Raw genomic sequence first — 23361 nt, 5'->3', positions numbered from 1 at the left:
TGCCAAACCGTTCATGCTGAAGGATGTTGCAGGCAGCAGATCGCTCTCCACGGCGTCTCCAGACTCTGTCACGTCTGTCACATGTGCTCAGTGTGAACCTGCTTTCATCTCTGGAGACCACAGGGCGCCAGTGGAGACTTTGCCAATCCTGGTGTTCTGTGGCAAATGCCAAGCATCCTGCACGGTGTTGGGCTGTGAGCACAACCCCAACCTGTGGACGTCGGGCCCTCATACCGCCCTCATGGAGTCGGTTTCTAACCGTTTGTGCAGACACATGCACATTTGTGGCCTGCTGGAGGTCATTTTGCAGGGCTCTGGCAGTGCTCCTCCTGTTCCTCCTTGCACAAAGGCGGAGGTAGCGGTCCTGCTGCTGGGTTGTTGCTCTCCTACGGCCCCCTCCACATCTCCTGGTGTACTGGCCTGTCTCATGGTCGCGCCTCCAGCCTCTGGACACTACGCTGACAGACACAGCTCGCATTGATGAGCTGCACTACCTGAGCAACTTCTCTGGGTTGTAGAGTCCGTCTCATGCTACCACGAGTGTGAAAGCACAACCAACATTCAAAAGTGACCAAAACATCAGCCAGATAGCATTGGTACTGAGATGTGGTTTGTGGTCCCCACCTGCAGAACCACTCCTTTATTGAGGGTGTCTTGATAATTGCCAATAATTTCCATCTATTCCATTTGCACAACAGCATGTGAAATTAATTGTCAGTGTTGCTTCCTAAGTGGACAGTTTGATTTCACAGAAGTTTGATTCACTTGGAGTTACATTCTGTTAAGTGTTCCCTTTATTTTTTTTTTTTGCAGTGTATATATACATATACATTTTTGAGCAAAATATAATATAATATAATATATATATATATATATATATATATATATGTATATGTATGTATATATATATATATATATATATATATATATATATATATATATATATATATATATATATATATATATATATATATATATATATATATATATATATATATATATATATACACACACACACACACACACACACACAAGTATGTGTATGGCTATGTGCCCACGATGCAGAAAATTTCTGCATCTCCCTGGCAGAAAAAAACGCATGCAGATTGTGCATGCGTTTTTCCTGCAGAATACATGCGGATCCACATGCGTTTCCGCATGCAGATTGACAAGCACTTTCCAGGCGATAGCATCACTTGGAAAGTGCTTGACAACTAGGTCACACTGTATAAATCCATGCAAACAGCATGGATTTATACAGTGTGACCGTAAAAATTAAAACAAATAAAGCTATACTCACCCCCGAGGCCCCGGTGTGTGCAGCAGCGCTCGTTCCTGTCTGGTTCCCGGCTGCCGGCATATCGCGAGACAGAGCGGTGAAGGGCCTGCGGTCACATGACTGTGACGTCACCGAAGGTCCTTCAGCGCTGCTGGCATTCAGAGAGAAGACGCCGGACAGGTGAGTATAAACGTTATTTTATTCTTTTTTTACAGGTACAATGGTACCCAGGTCTGGATGAGAGTCTCCTCTCCTCCAGAACTGGGTACCATCCGCACATAGAGACGCATAGAAGCCGCTTGTAAAAATGTACAGTCGCGGTTTCTATGCGTTTCAATGCAAGTCAATGGCGGGAGTTCCGCTGCGCTTCCGCAAAATTAAATGACATGCTGCGGATTTTTGTACGTAGCATAAACGCTGCGGAAAAATCCGCAGCATGTGCATAGAACATGCGGAATCCCCTTGGGGACCATGGGGTGCAGATTACCTAGCGTTTCACAAGCGTTTATGCTGCGGAAATTCCGCAGCATATACGCATGAAAAACGCTACGTGGGCACACAGCCTATATGTGTGTGTATATATGACAAAAAAAAATAAAGGCTATATAAATACATGCATGTTAAAAAAAATTATACTATATAGAATTTTTTTTGTTTTTTTACATGCATGACTTTATATAGCCTTATTTGTTTATTATTTTACTATACTAGGTGTGTATATATGTAAAAAAAAAAAAAAAAATTATGCTGGGGTGAGTAGAGCCACCAGCCAGTCCATGCATTGGATCCTTGTCAGAGTTATAAGGCAGTCTGATTCTTCCCAAAGACACGCTTTTTCGCAAGAAAAACACGTCAGTAAAATGATTGCAACGTCTGCATGGCTGTTACTTTTGTAACCCTGCTGTGATGGCAATGAGAAGACTGCTAAAAAGTCATCGCTACAGAACAGGAAGTTGTCAACCTACTATGGAGCTCGGCTTGCATGTGATACAGACAGTTTAAAAAAAATAAAAATAAATCTTTTTACACAAAAACTAGAATTAAAAGGGATTGTCCAGGTTTGGAGTTGAAGTCTGCACTCACATAGTGAGTTCACACTTGTGAATGCTCACAGCACGCGCAGTGCACACTGTCAGGACTGTTAAGTGCCAGGAAGGTCTGTCATGTGACCACAATTATGCGATTTGCATACTCTGGCCCGCATTTTGACTAGACGTGTCCGGCCTCACTCAATTCACTTATATTTGGTATGTGACCACATTTATTGAAATCACATCCTGTAAATCCTGACTGTGCGCCCACTGCACACTCTGAGGATTCACACGTCTGCAGGAACAGTGTGACTTTAAATCAATAGGTCAGTAAATTTCTTTTAGATTTCCTAGTTAGAGTTTCATGGACCTGTTGTATTTACTTATGAGGTTCCAGTTTTTGTTTTTTTCCCACCTTATTCTTACCCTTACCCTTCTTTTTTCATTTTCTTTTTATTAAACTTCAGGATTTCGGAAGCTTATTCCACTATATATTTCTTTCAAGAGAAAAAGCAATTAAATTACCTGTTTGTTTGTAGCCTCAAGTTGGAATTTGGAGACATAAGTATCTGCTCGGCTTCTATACTGGGGTTTATTAAATGCAATCGTTCAAATACCTAAGAAAAGGAACTGGAAATTAGAAAATTGCTACAGGAAAAAGAGCCGAGAGAACAAAGGGGAAAAAAACAGTAATGAAAAGTCATGTAACGTCAACCACTGTTGTGTAAGAAGAGGACAGTGACCATCTACTCACAAGTCTGTATAGTTACACAGTACATTATGTCAGTTACAGAGGACAGCAACAACAAAAAGAGACCCCCATACACATTACATTAATTTCGGCAGAACCCACCCATATCGGTCAACTATGTGGGGGCTGCCCAGCAAATATTAGTGGCAAGAAGAATCCGTCAGGAGCGCTTAGTGGAGTCTCAAAAGTTCACCATCTGTCGATCAATCATTCATACAGTTATCTAATGTGCACAGGGACCTTTAAAATAGTGTTTTTTATTCAATTACCTGAATCTGAATCTCATCCGACAACTCTTGGATCTGGCCGGAGAACTGATTTGCCGAAGCATCCGTTACTCGCACGGTTACTCTGAGCCCAGTTTTTCCTTTCATTTTGGCATAAACATTCATGGCAAAGTTGAATTGTTCGGGAAGATTGAAAGATGCCTGGCAAGAGAAAAAAAAACAACAAAACCCCCCCAAAACACACATTACATGTCTGGTGTATAGATACAATGACTGAAGAAGCTGGTGGCTGGCGAGTTAACTCTTTCACCATCCAAATATGTTAAACCATAACTGGCAGACATTGTAATTATCAAGAAGAAGCAGACAACATTATGTATCAGATTATGCGAGTCATTTCGTACAAAAAAAATTCCTCAATTTTATTTTTTTTGTTTACGGCGTTCATTGTGTGGTAAGAATGACCTGGTTATAGGATTCTCCAGGTCACTACGATTAAGGCGATACCAAACTTTGATATGCTTTTTTATATTATTTAAGTGGTGAAAAAATAATTTGGAAATTTGTAAAAAAAAAAAAAAATATGATATGATTATAATTCATGTGTCGCCATTTTCGAAGACCTGTAACAGTTTCAGTTTTTCGGTCCATGAATTCGGTCTGATGGTTAGTTTTTTTTTTTGCTACCATTTTGTATTAGATATGATATTTTGATCGCTTCTTATTGCATTTTTAGTGGAATTACAATGACCAAAAAAAAAAGACCTCCAAAATTCTGACTTTTTTTTTTTCCTCTTTACCGATAGGGTTGATTCATTTTATATTTTGATAGATCAAACTTTTATGGACACCGCAATATCACTTTTTTTTTTTTTAAAGCGGGAATAAAGGAGGCAATTCGGATTAGGTTTTTTTTAAAAGCATTTTTTAAGCTTTCTTCTGAACACCAGACAGCCACAGGCTGGTAATGAATAGGAACACGATCATGACATTATGGCATAAATGGGGGATGTTTAGCAGACCTTAGGCTGACATGACAACCCATCGGCACCATGCAATAGCATCACCATGGGGGGGGGGGTGATGGCCCTCATGCCGCAGTCTGTAAATGCCGCTGTCAGACTGACATCTGCATTTAATGGGTTAATAACAGCAGGTGGAACTCAGCGGTTAGAGGCAGATGATGGCTGAATAGCTCAGCCATCATGTGTCAGAAATGAGGCGTGCTCAGCTTCTGAGACTGCACCATACATTTACAGCGCTCGACGTTAAGAGTTTAATACCGTATTTCTAGCACTAAGGCCTGCTTACCTCATCGTGCCTGCTCTTCACCTCAATGAAATCCCGTTTTATCACGGACCAGTGGAAAGTAAGACCAGGAACAGCATTACCAAATGAGAATGGGGTTTGGCTACTGGACATTCCCATTACGTAAACCGGCATCTGTCAGAGAAACAGCACAATATTGGCATACAACACAGACATTATCTGTAGATGTACTAATTCACTACTAAAAACATCATTTAAGAGCTTTTATTTAATCCCCCTGCTGGAAATCTCATGCAGGCGCCATCACCACCTGCAGTGGTCTTCTTCTTAGAGGGGACGGCATATGCGCAGATCCATAGTCCAATCCTTTATTGCACATGTACCGCCGCCGGGAGTGACGACATCTACATGAGATTTCCAGCCGGTTTTCTCTTTTTCATGTTATTCTATGTCCAGTTGCTGCATCATTACTACTTACCTGTGTGCCGCTCTTCATCCTGGTGACCGGGGCATGAATCCGAACACCATGGAGTTGAACTACATCAACTTGTACTTTATCCTAAAAAGAGAAGAGGCAAATACATGCTCATAAAGACAGGAAAAATTCAGTGTGACAACACACAGAAAAGCCATAGTCGGGGTTTGGCTTTGCCCGATCGCCCCTTCTATTAAACAAGGATCTCCTTACCTTGGAAACTATGGCCACTTTTCCAGATTCAGCATCAACGGCTTGGATGACGCCGGTTACGGTAACGTTTCCAACTTTTGCTCCTTTCACCAATCCATTACCTCTTACCGAGGCTACGGCATCATCAGTGATTGAGAAGAGGATGTTGGATTGGGGTTGTGGGCCTCCTTCGGACGTTATCTAGATGAACGCAGACACATTGTTTCAATAAATAAATTGGATTTTAGGAACCCTTGAAAGACCATAAATCACCCAAGTTTACATTCCCAAAATATGCACCTGCATGGAAGCACCAATGAGCAGTACGATTCGTCTAGGCACAAGTCGGAAAGGAGGGAAAACCTGTAACATAAGGAGACAAAAAGTGAGATTCACTAACACAAATATAGGTCTGAATATTTTATAAGTCATTTAACACCCTGGCGATTTTTTTTTCATTGTTGCACTTTAGTTTCTCATCCCCTACTACTTTTTTTTTTATTTTGTCTGTCAACTTAGCTTGTTTTGTTCTTGCGGGAAGAGTGGTCATTCAAAACTACATCATTCATGTTATCAAATAATGTACTGGAAAACAAATCCAAAGTGGGATAAAATGGTGAAAAAAAATGCAATTCTGCCATAATTTTTTCAGTTTTGTGTTGAAGAACTTCATTGCGTGGTAAAAATGACCTGGAAACGTAATTCTCCAGGTCAGTACTATTACTACAATACTAAACGTACATATATTTCTTTTTTATTTAAAGGGGATATCCAAGACATTGTAAAAAAATAAATAAAAAATGTGCCTAAAAACAACAAAGATAGTTGCCAACTGCCTGCCTGTTGTGCCCGTAGCAGTTCTTCGCTGGCACAGACTGGTCACTGTCTGTGCCGGCAATTCAGCTGCCTCTGCTGATGTCACGTCCACAGATTCTTTTCTGCTGTGTTGACAGGGAGGGTCTGTCGACGTCATTCTGATTGACAGCCCTATCCTGCCTGCCTAACTGGGGGAGCCGGGAGTCAATCAGAACGACGTCAAAACTCACACCCCATCGACAGAGCAGAGAGGAAAAGAAGCAGCTGTTCTGTCAACAGGAGCGCTCTGTGACCAGCGACGGGTACAACAGGCAGTAGGTAACAACTACCTGCCTGTTAGTGCTTAGGTACATTTTTTGTTTTTAACAAAGTCCCAGATATCCCCTTTAAGTGGTGGAAAAAAAATTCAAAATGTAAAAATAAAAAATTGGTTCCTAGCTTCATTTGCAGAGATCCGTAACATTTTTTATTTTTAGAGTGGTGTGAAAGCTTATTTTTTACGTGGCCAAGCCTAAGGTTTTTAGGGGGTGATTCGAATTTTTCTCTTTTTTTACTCTTATTTTTGAAGAACTTTTTATTTCCATTTATTAGTCCCCTCAGGGGACTTAAACCTACGATGGTCTAATCGCTTATACTATATACTGTGATACTAGAGTATTGCATTACATAGTGAACATTTCTGTCTCTTTTGAAGCTCAGCCTGTGACTGAGCTTCATAAAAGGGACAAAAATGGCAGTAACAGGGGGCCTTCAGCAGACCAACCAGCTGCCATGGCACCCCATCAGTTCCCCGTGGGAAGTCAATGAAAGTCATTACACTTGAGCACCAGCACGCATTCAACCTAAATGCCCTTGTCAGAGACTGGATGAGGCGTTTACATGGCTAACAGCCATGGGCAGAGCTCAGCTGCGGCTCTTAGCCACAGATGTCGGCTATTTAATTTGGGCAGTATCTAACGCGTGTACAGCGGTCTCAGCTCCTGAACCCACTCCACACACCTAGACCTGCTACACGACAGTCATGGGGCAATAAGGGGTTAAAAGAATAGGAGCTGTTCTGCAGGACCCGGCAGGGTCCACTACACATTGTGGTGTTGATGAAGCAGCACTGGAGTTGAGCAGTGCTGCTTCACCAACCTTTACACCCTGCCATCACCAGAGCTAATCACAGCTGACCAGTGAAGGAGCCGGGTCGGGTGTTGGATCTCCACTGATCGGATATTGAAGACACATCTTAATATCCTAAGCCTGGAGGACCCCTTTAAAATTACCTTCCTACCAAAAGTAAGATCAACACTAATATCTAGCCAGGACTATTTACCTCCAATGATTTGGGTGAAGAGTCAATTTTGTTGGTGCCTTTGTCCACAGCAGATGCAGTGAGACTTGTCTGTCCTATGGCCAGACCACGGACAGCAAAGACGGCGGTAACCTCATCTACTTTCTCGCTCAGGGCTCTGCAAAGTAAAAACCCAATACAATTAATGAATTACTCTATCTATGCAACAAATTAAAATATATTTTCCAAATATTCTTTGGAAAAACTCTAGAACACACTTACTTGATTGACACAATCTGTGAGGACGATCCCAACTCCAAGTTCATATAAGCAAAATATTTAGCAAGAAACGGCTTCTGAGAAGAGTCCAGGACCCTCACATAGGCTTTAACAGTCTTCCCAATTTCTACCTGTGTAAGTTGAAGAAACATTGTTAAAACTTTAGGTTTGCAAAAAGGTATTGTATTAGAGTTTTTTTTTATCCTAAGTCATATTGCAAGGCTAGTTAAAGAGTCGATATTGACTTTTAAGACGCTACTTCCAATAGGCGGCTCTAGAGTTGGAGTCTTCTTCCTCTCTGAAGAGACTATTTTCATATTTAAATTTCCCAGAGGAGCATGCATGGCCTATAAGTCTCCTCACTCTGACATGCCAGGCTTGGCTTGTCACGCTCCACAAGGAGAAACTTTATCCTCAGACTTTGTTAAAGCATAAAATTGTCAGTTTCAGAAAAGTAGCAAAGCGAAGCATCAACTTAATGACCACAAATAAATGATATTACCTTGTCCACCACCCTGACATCCACCTGGAGAATATCCGACACGTGAACACTAACTGCAGCTGGCGCAGGGAAAGCGAGACATAGGTCATAAACCATGACTGATAATGTTCCTGGACGCAAAGGATAAACCTGAAAGACATATTAAGTCATAAAACAAGCGCAAGTCTAAAAGTTGAGTCCATTAACACCGAAGACAATTACAGCCTACCTGCAGAGAACGAGACGTCCACCATAAAAATACATTGATTTAGTGGATTTAATAAAATGTAGCTTTATGTATTCTCACGTAGGAAAGAGCTAAGACAACAACTTACATTGTTATAGGGCTTTTAGTATGCAATTACCAAGTGGTACATGGCAAGAAAGTGCATAAAATAAAATGTATAAATAAGTGAATATAAAAGGTGTGTATAAATAATAATAAATAAATGTAAAATTCAAGGACAAAACGATTATGTGCCTAACTTCTCATATTTGGAGATGTGGTGTAGGGTCTCCTAATAGGGCAAACTCACTCTAAAGGCTTGTACACACCACCGTATTGTCGGTCCAAGTACTGTCCGTGAAAAAACGGACCAATGTTATTCAGTGGGACAGTACAGATGAGCGGATTTTTTTTTTCCCCATGTGAAAAAAAAAAAAATCAAAAAATCATAGCATGCACATTTTTTTTAGCATATCAGATGAGACTCCAAAAAAATAATAATGAGGGCACAAAAAAATAAATAAATAAATCGAATGTTATATGGAGCCATCATATAGAATCCGATGTTTTCAGATACACTGCACTTGTTTAACATTGGACACTGTAGTTAGTCTTGTCAATTTTTAATAACTGCCGATGTATAAAGACAGAATACACACGGATAATAAATGAGAAAAAAAATTGTCATAGTTTCCTAGATGAAACTTGGACTATTTTTTTTAAATGCTAGTGTGAACCTGGCCTTATGCATCCTTCGACAAGTTTTTACTGTCCTTTTCACTGGAAGGGGACAAGCACTTGACAGATCTCAGCAAGTTTCAGTTCACCAAACCCTAAAACAGGTATATAGATGAACCTTCCCTTTAACAAGCAACTCCTCTCACACTGTAAGCTCTTAAAGGGGTTGTCAATAAACTCATTTTCAATGAGGGAATTATGAGTTAGTCCCCAGATCAGGATTTTTTGGCCAGAGTTTAGAGGATTTGCCAGTACTGTCTTTTCTACTTCAGGACCTGTTCTGTATTTTACAGACAACCCATTGATTTGAATGATCATTTTGTAATACTTCATTTCCACTGTGGTGGCGCTGCAGGAAAACGGAACACTTACAGGCAGGTTTACCCCATAGATTATACTCGAACCTGCCAAATTATAAGCCAATCAGCTTGTCTTTAAAGAGTAACCATCGTTTTAATTCTCATTTCATGAATCAATAGTACTTGAGAAAATAAGAGAATTTTTTTTTAATATTTTATAAAATAAATCTGCTTCTTTCTCCTCCAGGACTGATCTTTTATTCTTAAAAATGACAGTTCACTGGTAAAATGTGTGTTTAGTGAATACAGATTTTTTTCATTACGGAGATAGGATATGACAGTTGGTGCTCATAAGGTTCTATGGAAAACTGTTTCAGTAGAACTTGCAGCAGAATGTCTGCCTCTAGCTCCTTCCACCACAGACTTTTATGAGCACCAGCTGTCATTTCCTATCTACCGTATTTTTCGGACCATAAGACGCACTTTTTTTCCCCCCCAATGGGGGAAAATGGAGGGTGCGTCTTATGGTCCGAATGTTATGAATACTTGCGGTGGTGGTGGAGCGGAGGTGTCCTCCCTCCTTCGGGAACGAGGTGGCGGCAGTGGTGAGGCAGAGCGGCTAGGGCCGGTGTCAGGCTGTCAGCTGCGTCGGGCGGTGAAGCAGAGCAGTCTGTGCGGCTTTCCAGTGTGCCCGTGTCTTACTGAGGCCGCGATCTACAGGAAAATTGGCGGCCGAGCCGGCGCATGCGCAGACCGGTAGCCATTTTACCGTAGATCACATTAATAAGATGGCCGCGGCTACCGGAAAGCCGCACAGGCCGCTCTGCTTCACCGCCGCTCACAGCCCTGTCCAGGCCCGGCACAGGTCCCCCCCAGCCCTGTCCAGGCCCGGCACAGGTCCCCCCCAGCCCTGTCCAGGCCCGGCACAGGTCCCCCCCAGCCCTGTCCAGGCCCGGCACAGGTCCCCCCCAGCCCTGTCCAGGCCCGGCACAGGTCCCCCCCCAGCCCTGTCCAGGCCCGGCACAGGTCCCCCCCCAGCCCTGTCCAGGCCCGGCACAGGTCCCCCCCCAGCCCTGTCCAGGCCCGGCACAGGTCCCCCCCCAGCCCTGTCCAGGCCCGGCACAGGTCCCCCCCCAGCCCTGTCCAGGCCCGGCACAGGTCCCCCCCCAGCCCTGTCCAGGCCCGGCACAGGTCCCCCCCCAGCCCTGTCCAGGCCCGGCACAGGTCCCCCCCCAGCCCTGTCCAGGCCCGGCACAGGTCCCCCCCCAGCCCTGTCCAGGCCCGGCACAGGTCCCCCCCCAGCCCTGTCCAGGCCCGGCACAGGTCCCCCCCCAGCCCTGTCCAGGCCCGGCACAGGTCCCCCCCCAGCCCTGTCCAGGCCCGGCACAGGTCCCCCCCCAGCCCTGTCCAGGCCCGGCACAGGTCCCCCCCCAGCCCTGTCCAGGCCCGGCACAGGTCCCCCCCCAGCCCTGTCCAGGCCCGGCACAGGTCCCCCCCCAGCCCTGTCCAGGCCCGGCACAGGTCCCCCCCCAGCCCTGTCCAGGCCCGGCACAGGTCCCCCCCAGCCCTGTCCAGGCCCGGCACAGGTCCCCCCCAGCCCTGTCCAGGCCCGGCACAGGTCCCCCCCAGCCCTGTCCAGGCCCGGCACAGGTCCCCCCCAGCCCTGTCCAGGCCCGGCACAGTCCCCCCCAGCCCTGTCCAGGCCCGGCACAGTCCCCCCCAGCCCTGTCCAGGCCCGGCACAGTCCCCCCCAGCCCTGTCCAGGCCCGGCACAGTCCCCCCCAGCCCTGTCCAGGCCTGGCACAGTCCCCCCCAGCCCTGTCCAGGAACTAGCCAGGCTAATGGCAATGGCCCTGCACAGGCCCCAACCCTGCACAGGAACCAGCCAGGCTAAGGGCCCCGGCACAGGCCCCAGCCCGGCTAAGTGCCCCAGCCAGGCACAGGCCCCACAGCATCTCACATTTTCTGCTGCAGCCGCTGGGTCCCTGAGGGAGGGAACGGAGGACCTTGCAATCCCGCTCCACTACAACTTCCCGCTGAAGGACCCTGCCTCCTGTGACCCTCGCTCCACCGCCCCCCAAGTAAGATACCGTACTTATTCAGACTATAAGATGGAAACCCATCTTATAAATAATATTTTTTTCCTATTTTCCACCCCAAAATTTGGGGTGCGTCTTATGGTCCAGTGCGCGTCTTATAGTCTGAAAAATACGGTAAGTAACAGAGGCATATTTTATGCATAAATTCACTTCAAAAGGGGCGGATGGTGTACTGTTTTGGGGAGTCATGATAAAGACCAGCTGGGAGCCTCAGTGAGCAAAAGATTACAGTACAGTAAAGGTAAACTGATGTATATTGGCCAGGAGGAGGCCAAAAAAGACAATCTTTTGCCCCCAATTAGGTGATTGGAGCCCTATGAATACATTTGGTGAATACACCAAACGCTCAGAACAGAACCTAAAATTAGAAAAAAATGGAAAATGCAATTGTAGCTGTTCATTACTAAACATACACTATTGTAGAAAACAAAGCCCGTATGTTTAATAACTGAGAAGTATAAGATATGGCAATCACAAACTGTACTCACCGTCACAGCGCCTTTTGATTCTTGAAAAACGGTGTTAATAATATTAGGAACGCTGCTGTTAATAAAGAAATATCCTGAGCCCTCTAAAATTGAGAATTCAGCCTGAAATAAAAGAAGTATAAGTAAGTAGAAAGAAAAAAGCAAACAAAAAACAGCAACTTGGAAGCATAGAGGATTAATTCACTAACACTAAAGTTGACTGCAAATCCCCCAGGAAGTGTGAAATATCGGGGGTTCCGTTAGTCCATTTTGGTAGTTATTTCAATTTATTTCTTTTTCATTGCTGTAACACTTTTAATCAAACTAAGGAATTACTAATTAAAAGGAGAAATCTGGTTCAGAACGGTTGCTGTTCCATAGGGCTGCATACAGCAAAAATAGCAATCTCAGCAATACTCACCCTCCCCTGGTCTAAAGTGCCCTCTCAAGACGGTCTTTGTCGCCTGCCTGTAGATATGACGTCACCACTGCTGCCCATCACTGGGCTCAGTGACTTGTGCCGACTGCATTGGTAGAGCAGCTGAGTTCAGTGATTGGATGCAGCGGTAGCGTGCAATGTAGACATGGCGTCCACACTGCAGCCCATCAACAACGATAAAAGCTCTTTTTAATGGCTGTGGTGACCCATTTTTTCAAGAGTGGTTTTAAAAGGTGCTTTTAAATTGTATCAAGCAGGAGCGCACCGCTGCCGGGCCTCACAATTTTGTGATACTGGGGTCGGGCGCTCCTGATTGAGTGACAGATCAGGTCAGCAGCATGGTGGAAGCACCGGTGATAACTGCGCTCTCCCCAATGCTGTTATATGAAGATGCACACTTGCCTCTGATGCATTGGATTTGGAAATGGGATTAAGAGCTAACCGTGCACTCTAGCAATCCAAGCACTTTACATACATTATAATCACTGTCCCCATTGGAGCTCACAATCTACATTCCCTATCAGTATGTCTTTGGAGTGTGGGAGGAAAATTGAGAACCCGGGAAGAACACGGGGAGAACATACAAACTCATTGCAGATATTGTGCTTGATGGGATTTGAACCCAGGACTCCAGCGCTGCAAAGCAACAGTGCTAACCACTGAGCCACCATGCTGCCCTATAGAGAAACAGCTATTCATCTACAAAATAGCTTCTTTTTACGATGACTATTTACTTCTTTTGAAGTAGATGGAAATAACCCTTTAAAAGAAACTGACAGCATGCCTTATTAAACAAAATAGAAGGCCTGTCCATGCATTACAGTATAGTGCAATTTAAAAGGGAATCTGTCAGCAGGATTTTGCTACCTCACCTGAGAGCAGCGTAATGTAGATAAAGAGAAGCTGAATCCAACGGTGTATCACTTAGATTATTGGGTGCAGCAGTTCTGGCACAATCAGAGCTTTTAAATTTAGAATGAAGCAGAGCTAAGAAAGCTAACTCCGCCCACATCATGCTCTCTGTGTACAATGTCCATAGACAATGAGCTCCTTATCACAGGGGGAGGGGGCGTTGCCTGACTTGCTTTGTTTGGTAATGTTAATCTATTAGTGATAAATCCTTCACAATTGGTAAACCACAGCACACACTTTGACAAGTGACACATCCCTGAATTCTGGGTTTCAGCCTCTATCTACTACGGTATTCAGATTAAATAGCAAAAACCTGCTGACAGATTCCCTTTAAAGTCCCACGAGAGTGCGATTGCGCTGCAAGGCAAGATATACTATATATATATATATATATATATATATATATATATATATATATATATATATATATATATATATATATATATATATATATATAAAGGTTGTTTTTTTCCTAACTTTTTAACTCCGTATCCACCTAAAAATATAGTTTTCTGACGTTTCAGTTGCACGCTGAATTACATTTATATTCATTATATGAGGTCATGTTTAGTTTTGTAAGTTAAATCAGCAGAGAACGAAAGGGACCCAAAAGGATTTCAACACCCACTTACCAAATGTGCAAGCTCAAAAGGCCAGGGTACAATTTATTCTTGAATAGCACTCATCAGTTTTTACTTAAGAATACAGTGAGAGGCCACAGACAGAGGAATTTTACAAAACACCATAATTTAGTAAGAACGACCAGAAGTGTGCCTCATTCTACATTAAAAAGGACCAGACTTTCTAGCAGAAGTTGGACCCGAACTTCCTGGCAGTGAGATTGCACAACCCTCAATGATTCTCCCTCACTGGCAAATTGTGGCACACTATCCACGTTGCTTCTGATTGGCTTATCTGTTGCCGATCGCCAACTTGTGTATATAATATGGTAGCACTTTAGTTAAAAAGCGCAAGATCTCGTGCTTTGCCAGTATAGGGGGCACCATAGGTTTAGAGACCCAATCTGTCTATGGCTGCATACTAATATTCATATAAAAAAAAAAAAAAAAAAAAAAAAAAAGGGCAGAAGCAAACAGATTATTACTCTTTAAAAGGGTTGTTCAGGCCTGGTGTTCAAGCCTGCAGTCACTCTATTCTCACAAAGTGTACACTGTGAGCTGTCAGGATTGTCTGGTGCTGGCGCCGGGAGAAGGTGGGTGCATGACTACAAATATGTGATTTGCATACATGCAGTCACCTGCCGATTAGAGGTGCACGGCCTTGCCCAATACAGGTGAATTTATTGAGGCCAGGCACGTCTAGTAGTAATGTGCTCCCAACAGTGGAAAATCCTGAACAGCGCACAGTGTGCGGATTCACAAGTCTGCACTCCACATATTGAGCCCGATGACTGGATAGATAACCCCTTTAAGGACAGATCAAGTTTGTCTGTTTTTTTTCAATTTAGTCCACAGGGCGAGCCATCATATTCAACAAAACCTCACCGTGACATCCGGATGATTATAGATGGAAATTGATCCAGGGTTTACTCTCACATCCTCCACAAGTAAAAGCTCTAAACTGGCAGCAACTGGTGCGAGCGATTTGAACTGGAAAAGAAGAGACAATTAACTGTAGTGCAAAATAACAGACAAAAAAACGATATAAAAAAGTGTGAAAACCAGCATAGATAGAAGGAGCAACATCTACAAAATTGCTGAATTTATTACCTAGAGGGGAAGACCACACAAATTATACATATTATAAATATATATATATATATATATATATATATATATATATATATATATATATATATATATATATATATATATATATACACATATATATATATATATATATACATATTATATTTTATATATATATATATACACACACACATACACATATATATATACACACACATATATAATAAATATATATTTATTATATGTGTATATAATACACATGTATATATTATATATATCTATACATTATATTATATATTTTACATTCTTTTATGCTCGCACCATTGTGCATTTGCAAGGGGAATGCAGCAACCAAAAAGAGTGACAATTTAGTTTTATGCATTTGTGACACCCCAGGGGTCTGGTTGCCACAGTGATAGAGATATTACGTCTGAGAGCAGGTGGGAGGTCCTTTGGTCAGGGATCCTGTGCATGCCACACCTCCTGCCCAGTCTTGGGAGGGGAAGGACTTCCCCTATATAAACCTGGGGCTGAGGCAGGGTAGGGAGTTCTGAGAGGAGAAGACAGGGAGCAGAGCTGCTCTATGGGCTCTGCTCCACAGGCAGGCCCTGTCCAGGGGCCTGAGCCTGGAGTCAAGGAGAGTAGAGACAAGAAACAGCAGAAGCAATACTACTACGAGTCAGGGGCTGGCAGCTGCAGAGCTCGCCCTGACTGAGAAGCTTTCTTACCGGACCCGGCGTCCGAGGCTGTGGGGACTAACTCTTACCCAGCAGCAGAAGCCGACCGGCAGGGGATTTCAGGTCCTCAGGCCCAGAAACCCGAAGGCACGGTCACACGCGTGGGACCAGCACCGCCATCGTGGAGTGGAAGCCATTAGAAGGCCCCGAGTCACCGGCCATATGGGTGAGCACCACACGGTACACTCAGGGACGTGGGCTACTTATATCCGCTTCTAGCAAGGTAGCCAGAAGAGTACAGTCAGTTTGGGAGGCCTACAACTCCGCCTGGCCAGGGGAGATCCCATCTGCTCAAGGACTGACCAGGCCACGTTCACTAGCAAGTACTCCGGGAGGGTCTATCGTTGTTACCAGTAAAGACCCTGAATTACACCGCACCGTCTCTGAGTGGTTCCTGCTACCCCCATCATCCACATCTGCTGCCCTGAGGCCATACCCCTCCCGTTGGGGGTTATACCATCTACGCTGCACCATCCATCCACCGGCCTCAGCGGACTGTCCTGCAGCGGCAGCTCCATAGCTGCATTCAACGGGTGGCGTAGTCGTCCAACATCTACCGCTGTTACATCGCCGCTCAGTTTGACTCCCTGGGCACGGACCGGGTCACCGCCACGAGACTACAACCCTCAAGAGATCCGGCTCCGGGTAAGCTCCCGCGTGCGCAACGCAGCGTGACACAGGCCCAGGGGCGCGTCAACTTTGGCGTAGTCGGCAGGATTTCGTGCCCGCAACCACCGGGTACTGCGTGCCTGAAAAAGAGACTTTTAAAACTTACCATCCGTGAAGTTTTCCCGCCATCGGTGAAGATTCCCGCCATCCGGCGCCATTTTCAGCCTTCTTCCCGCCATCTGTGAAGATTCCCGCCATCCGGCGCCATCTTCAGCCTTCTTCCCGCCATCCGTGGAGTTTTCCCGCCATTGGACGCCATCTTGAGGACGCCGCGCGGGAAGAAGAGGGGCATGGACTTCGAAAGCGCACGAGAACTGAAGCCCCGCCTCACGTCCGGACGTTGCGTAAGGTCCTGGAAGGAGCCCAGCAGACGCCGACGTCACAGAAGCGCGACGGAAGGTCCTCAACCCTGACGATCCACTGCGGAGCCGCGGCCTACGGAAGAGGATCATCGCAAGGTAGGCCACGGTCCACTAGGGGGGAGGAGGACACCAGGAACGGACAGCAAGATGGCGAACCGGCAGCAGACTAAGCTGCCCAGCATCGGCAGCGCCCCAGCCGTCGCGGGCCCCGACCAGCACCAGGAGAAGACGCGTGATGCAGGAGCGGTCGCGGGAGCAGGTAAGAGGAGTCTCCCTGTCCCGGACGCTGCCAGCGTCAGCCTGCTCCCGGGCCCCCTGGTGGAGCCGCTGACCCCGGGCGCTGCGAACACCGACCTGCTCCAGCCCCCGCAACAAGCCCTGCGGCCGAGCCCTCCAGCCCTGGGCACCGCCACCACCAGCCCGCGCCCAGGCCCAAAGTCGCACTCTCTGACCCCGGGCGTCCTCAACGGCGACCCTCTCCAGGCCCGGTCGCAAGGCCTAGTGAACCAGGGCGCCGCTGTTCCAACAGTGCCCTCTACTTCCAAAGCACCCCCGGCCTGGTCGCAAGGCCGAGTACCCCCGGGCGCTGCCGCCCCTACGGCGCCCTCAACCTCCACAGTGCCACCCCTGGGCGCAGATCTTTTCGCACAACATGCCAGCCCGGACGGGCACCGCGGACGTGATCTCTATCCGGGTGATGTGGTTGCCTTCACCCGGCATAAGGGTGCCAAAGGACTGTACGCCCTCCATGTACACCGTCTGACTGAGGAGGAGCTGCAGTACTACCAATACGAGGAAGGCCAAGAGGACCCGGACGGGTCTGAAGCCTACACCCAAGAAGGAGCAGGAGGATGCCGTTACTGAAGTACGGTAAAGTGGAACTGTACATAGTTACCCGTAGGGGTACTTGTGTTGCTAATTAAAATATGGTCCCCGTTGGGACAAGTGTGAACTGTTCCCGTGTGTCCCCTATCCTTAACCAGGCTGAGGACTGTGAGCAGCCATCCCATCTCCCCACAGGCTGAGGACTGTGAGCAGCCAATCCTTATCCCCACTGGCCGAGGACTGAGAGCGGCCATATCTTGTAAATATTATGTGTTTCCAGTTATTTATAGGAGTCCTTGGTGGATTTACCGGGAATCCTTTGTACAGTTAGTGGAGCGTAACCCAGGATGGACTAAAAGACTGTTAAGGACTCGGGGTAGGACAGACCCCTACCTGGTTACGTCTCCCTGTTTTGGTGAAATGGACACCTTGCTTTTCAAAACTGCACCCGGTTGCGGACACGCCGAAACCATCTTATGTGTTTTTCTTATTGTTATTGTTATACCTTGTTATGTTTTTCTAAAAAAAATATGTTTAGTCCCGGAGTACTAAATTTCACTAGGGGGGAATGTGACACCCCAGGGGTCTGGTTGCCACAGTGATAGAGATATTACGTCTGAGAGCAGGTGGGAGGTCCTTTGGTCAGGGATCCTGTGCATGCCACACCTCCTGCCCAGTCTTGGGAGGGGAAGGACTTCCCCTATATAAACCTGGGGCTGAGGCAGGGTAGGGAGTTTTGAGAGGAGAAGACAGGGAGCAGAGCTGCTCTATGGGCTCTGCTCCACAGGCAGGCCCTGTCCAGGGGCCTGAGCCTGGAGTCAAGGAGAGTAGAGACAAGAAACAGCAGAAGCAATACTACTACGAGTCAGGGGCTGGCAGCTGCAGAGCTCGCCCTGACTGAGAAGCTTTCTTACCGGACCCGGCGTCCGAGGCTGTGGGGACTAACTCTTACCCAGCAGCAGAAGCCGACCGGCAGGGGATTTCAGGTCCTCAGGCCCAGAAACCCGAAGGCATGGTCACACGCGTGGGACCAGCACCGCCATCGTGGAGTGGAAGCCATTAGAAGGCCCCGAGTCACCGGCCATATGGGTGAGCACCACACGGTACACTCAGGGACGTGGGCTACTTATATCCGCTTCTAGCAAGGTAGCCAGAAGAGTACAGTCAGTTTGGGAGGCCTACAACTCCGCCTGGCCAGGGGAGATCCCATCTGCTCAAGGACTGACCAGGCCACGTTCACTAGCAAGTACTCCGGGAGGGTCTATCGTTGTTACCAGTAAAGACCCTGAATTACACCGCACCGTCTCTGAGTGGTTCCTGCTACCCCCATCATCCACATCTGCTGCCCTGAGGCCATACCCCTCCCGTTGGGGGTTATACCATCTACGCTGCACCATCCATCCACCGGCCTCAGCGGACTGTCCTGCAGCGGCAGCTCCATAGCTGCATTCAACGGGTGGCGTAGTCGTCCAACATCTACCGCTGTTACATCGCCGCTCAGTTTGACTCCCTGGGCACGGACCGGGTCACCGCCACGAGACTACAACCCTCAAGAGATCCGGCTCCGGGTAAGCTCCCGCGTGCGCAACGCAGCGTGACACAGGCCCAGGGGCGCGTCACATTTAACGCACAGTTTAAACCATTTAATATTTTGATAGATCAGATTTTTACAGACATATGTCTTTTTTTCATTTCTGTATTTTTAAGCTGGAAAAACTTTTTAGTCCCGCTCTGTTACTTCACCTACGATCCCTTGATTGTCAGTTTAACTATATACTGCAATTAAGTAACATCGCAATATAAACATTCTCATATGAAATCCAGCCATACGCATCGGCTTGGCTTCATAGGGGAACCAAAATGGCAGCAAAAGGAACTTTGCTCCTGAGCCCGCTCCATACACCCAGAGTGTGACGGATGTACAGTTACGGCAAGGTGGGTGAAGGGGTTAAATTAAAACCCTTGTAACCGCCAGATTGCATATTGTGCCGTAAGCCACCATCTGCATTACACAGAACAATGGGATCATTTATAATAATCACCAGCAAAAACAAGACTACAACGGGTTTTGCGACTTACCAGTGTTCTGACATTGGCGGCTTTGAGATGAGATTCCTGGTAATTATTTGCTTTGGCGGTAATAACTGCTGTACCTGATACTTGATGAACATGAACAGTGTTTAGACCTAAAACAATGACAGTAAATGAGATCTCATAGCGTCGTTGTTACAGATCAGTCACATAGAAAACATGAAGGGATGGAATACCGTGCATCTTCCTCTGACCACTTCCATCTTCTATCTGGCTATGTTCCATGGGTTTAAAAGGATCAAAGTTGGCCAATACCATCTTCGAGGAATCCCATTCCACAGCCAAAGAGGAAAAATTGTCAAACTTTCTTCCCTGGTGATCGTAGGCCGACAACTGCAGTAACTGATTACGATAGTTGGAAACTGGAATCTAGGACAAAATAGAATGGTACATAGATTTAATGTGTAATTCGTTGTCAGAATACATTTAGGAAATACCAAATAGGGGGTATAATCACAGTAGTAAAAAATTGGAAATCTTTCATATAAACTGCTTTACTCAAAAAGGTTAGTTTCATACCCATCACATATCTCAATCTTATGATTACTATGGCAGCTAATGATGGGGCTCACAGGAAAAATAAATTGCTGCCTCAATTAATTTTTCTAGGGCAGAAGCATTCCAATTTTTGAAATCGTACTCTGGTCATCAAGGCCCAAAACATCCCAGGTTGGAAAGGTGTCAAAGAAGTATCTGTCACTTGCCATAACTATGAAATTGTTTTCCTTTGTGTAAATGCCACCGATTTCCTGAATTGTTTTACTTTCGGTTACTAATTCTCTCCGTTCCTGTTACGATACTGGCGTAGTACTGCTGGAAACCAGTGGCCAAAGGAGCACAAGCAGGAACAGCAAGAGGTAGTAGAAGTTCTTGGAGTTAGCAAAGGAGTTGTAAGAAACAATCCTTAACTGAATGAGAACAGTCTGGGTAAGAATAATCAGGAGCTGGAGATTTGAAACTAGGCTAACAGCTAGACACAATACTCAAGCAATGAGTGAGAGATCCATGTGGCTTTAAGTAGGCCCAAACAGGAAACAAGATGGATTCCGCAGATTCATAATCTGCCATATTAGTAAAGGGCAATTGCTGAACACAACAGCCGCCTCCAGTGGTAAGGAGTGGAATTGAAGCATAATTATTAAGGTGAACAATAGCAGCCACTAGTGGTCAAACTGTAGAAGGACAACAGGAATTCTGACAGTTCCTGAGATATGGCCTGGTCATCCTATGTAAATCTAGTCCAATTTTACACAATTGTGCGTGGTCCTCAACAATTATGGGCAGGGTGTCATTGTCAGGACCACACAGAGTTAACTACAAAAATTGATCCAGGCTGCTTCACACATCTGTTTTAAATGGACAGCACATGGACCTATAGTGCTTTTGATTGATCCATACACACATCTGATCCGTGCATCTGTCTGTGAGACTCCGAGCAGATTATATTCTCATCCGCTTTGCCATTGAAGTCTATGGGGATCCATTAAGAATGGAAGACATATTTCTGGACTTGGTTTCAAGAGTCGTTGAACAGTGAAAAAAATATATTAATAAAAAATATATTTATTTTTATATCCACATCAACAACTCCCGCAGTAATCGAGCAGCCTTCCCAGATTCTTCAACAGCAGAACAGTTTAGTACATAGGTTTAACTCCTTTCTCTTTTACAACTGAAGATTTTTTTTGTGGAATAGATTCTCTCCAAAAATGGCTTAAAAATATGTTAATACTTCTTCCAATTAATTTAGCTGTTTGTATGAGGTTTTTTTTCCCATAGGAGGATTTAAAACGTAACCAGTAGAAAAATGAAAGTGCATGTCACTTCTTTCAAGAGGATCCTGAAGGAAAGCTCTCCAAAACTAGGGACTGCCCAATCAAAAGGAAGAACGCTTCAAGAAAAACAACATGGTACTTTTCTCTCAGTGACCTGATTTCTCTAGTTACATCTCTTGCCTACATCATCCATCAGTCTGCACATGCGCCATCGCAGGCAATGAATGAACTAGGCAAGAGATCGCTCTAGGAAAACCGGACACAGAGAGGTGTGAGCTGTCAGTCACTGCCCGGAGGCAGGCAGCGGGCAGGAAGTAGGGAGAGAGGGCAGGAGAGCCGCAGTGACCAACCCCACTGTACTTGCGACTCATTTGCATAAGTTTTAAATAATGAATTTCTCTAAAACAAAACCACTGCTTTCTTAAAATTTAGGATAGAAAACAATGAGCAAATACCCTGCAGTAATTTAACAAATAGTAGTTCATGAAAATAACATAGGGCACTTAGTTGACACTATTTTGATTAAAAAAAAAAAAAAAAAAAAAGCATAAAAGCCATCCCACCCCGACAAGGTGTACCCATAAACTCTAGTAGTTCACCTCTTTATGTGCCAGCAGGCCTCAATAGATGGGGGCAGAGCAGGACCCAGGTCTGACTGTTTTGCACCTGCCTATAGGCAACCAGCTATATAGACAACATCCACCCTTTTTGGGCTGTGCATCTCGTCTTTGGCACCTGCCTGTGGAAAGCTATATAGACAAGATCCACCCTTTTTGGGCTGTGCATCCTATCTATATAGCTTTCCACAGGCAGGTGCAAAACACTCAGACCTGGAACCTGCTCTATTGAGGCCTGCTGGCACAGAGAGGTGAAATACAAGCGACAGGACCATCCTGATTGGGTACACCTTGACGTGGTGGGATGGCTTTTACAATTTTTTGATCAAAAAATTGAGTTAACCAAGTACCCCATGTTATTTACATGTACTACTATTTACTTGCTTACTTACTGCAGGGTATTTGCTTATTGATTTTCTCCTAGGTTTTGTCCGTTAATGGCCACAGTGTGAATGTGCTCCTACACATTGCACTTATACCAACAGGAACTCTGGCCCATTTCTTTGGATTTAATAAGAATACCTTTAGATAACGATATGTGTGGGAACTTTCATCCATCATGTAGAGGTAAGGTGAATGCAAGGATTTCCAGTTCCATGGTATTTATGTGGGAGGAATTTTATAGGGGTAGCTTCAACACACCAGCCCCCAGGTAAAATGTCTTACAGAACATCATGTCTTACAGACGTACTTTTAGGACTACAGCTCACCCGGTTTTTCAAGCCTTTGGTGTGAATACTAATAAGCGTAAGCTCTATAAAAATAATAATACACATCTGTGTTCTTTTAGATCAACACTTGTGGTGGGATATGTGCCAAGTGATGTACACGCCTTTTGGCTGGAGAAGAAAAAGATTCTGACTTCATTCAAGTTACTGCTTTATATTTATGCTTTGTTCATATTCTGGAACATTTTTTTCAGATATTTGGATTTAAAGAGGTATTCCCATCTCCAAGATCCTATAACAATATGTTGTAGATGTAATAATATTAACAAATACCTCCAAATAGAAATATAATATAGTTCTTCTGATTTGCCATGTCGCTTACCCCATGTGCAGGGCATCCATGGTTACAACCACTCATAGTGACAGTTAGTTAGGTGCTAGTGGTTGTAACCATGGATACATAAGCTATAGCAATGCCCTGCACATGGGGTAAGCAACAAAGCGAATCTCAAAAACTATACTACACTTCTAATTGGAGGTATTTGCTGTTATTACATCTATTATATGTTGGGATAGGGATCTTGGAGATGGGAATACCCCTTTAAAAAGGTTATCTAATGTTTGCTCAGGAACACGCTGCTCCTCTGCC

At 45.3% G+C, this 23361-nt stretch overlaps 1 protein-coding gene across 1 annotated transcript in view; it reads right to left on the bottom strand.

Annotated features, from left to right (window-relative positions):
• Positions 1-23361, bottom strand: part of NUP210 (nucleoporin 210) — a 108117-nt gene that overhangs the window by 44908 nt on the left and 39848 nt on the right. The window contains exons 17-29 of the mRNA XM_073644462.1: positions 19829-20021; positions 19641-19747; positions 14765-14869; positions 11930-12031; positions 8101-8229; positions 7602-7729; positions 7362-7497; positions 5525-5587; positions 5246-5425; positions 5036-5116; positions 4600-4731; positions 3331-3489; positions 2836-2927 (exon numbers count right to left, since the gene is read on the bottom strand). Coding sequence (XP_073500563.1) covers positions 2836-2927; positions 3331-3489; positions 4600-4731; positions 5036-5116; positions 5246-5425; positions 5525-5587; positions 7362-7497; positions 7602-7729; positions 8101-8229; positions 11930-12031; positions 14765-14869; positions 19641-19747; positions 19829-20021 — 1607 coding nt within the window. The remainder of the gene's footprint in view (positions 1-2835; positions 2928-3330; positions 3490-4599; positions 4732-5035; positions 5117-5245; positions 5426-5524; positions 5588-7361; positions 7498-7601; positions 7730-8100; positions 8230-11929; positions 12032-14764; positions 14870-19640; positions 19748-19828; positions 20022-23361) is intronic.

This window comes from Phyllobates terribilis, unplaced genomic scaffold (genome assembly GCF_046119375.1).
Source record: "Phyllobates terribilis strain yellow unplaced genomic scaffold, ASM4611937v1 Scaffold_8__6_contigs__length_399053987, whole genome shotgun sequence".
Lineage (NCBI taxonomy): Eukaryota > Metazoa > Chordata > Amphibia > Anura > Dendrobatidae > Phyllobates > Phyllobates terribilis.
Note: the sequence above shows the minus strand (reverse complement) of the source record. Positions and strands in the feature narration are given on the sequence as shown.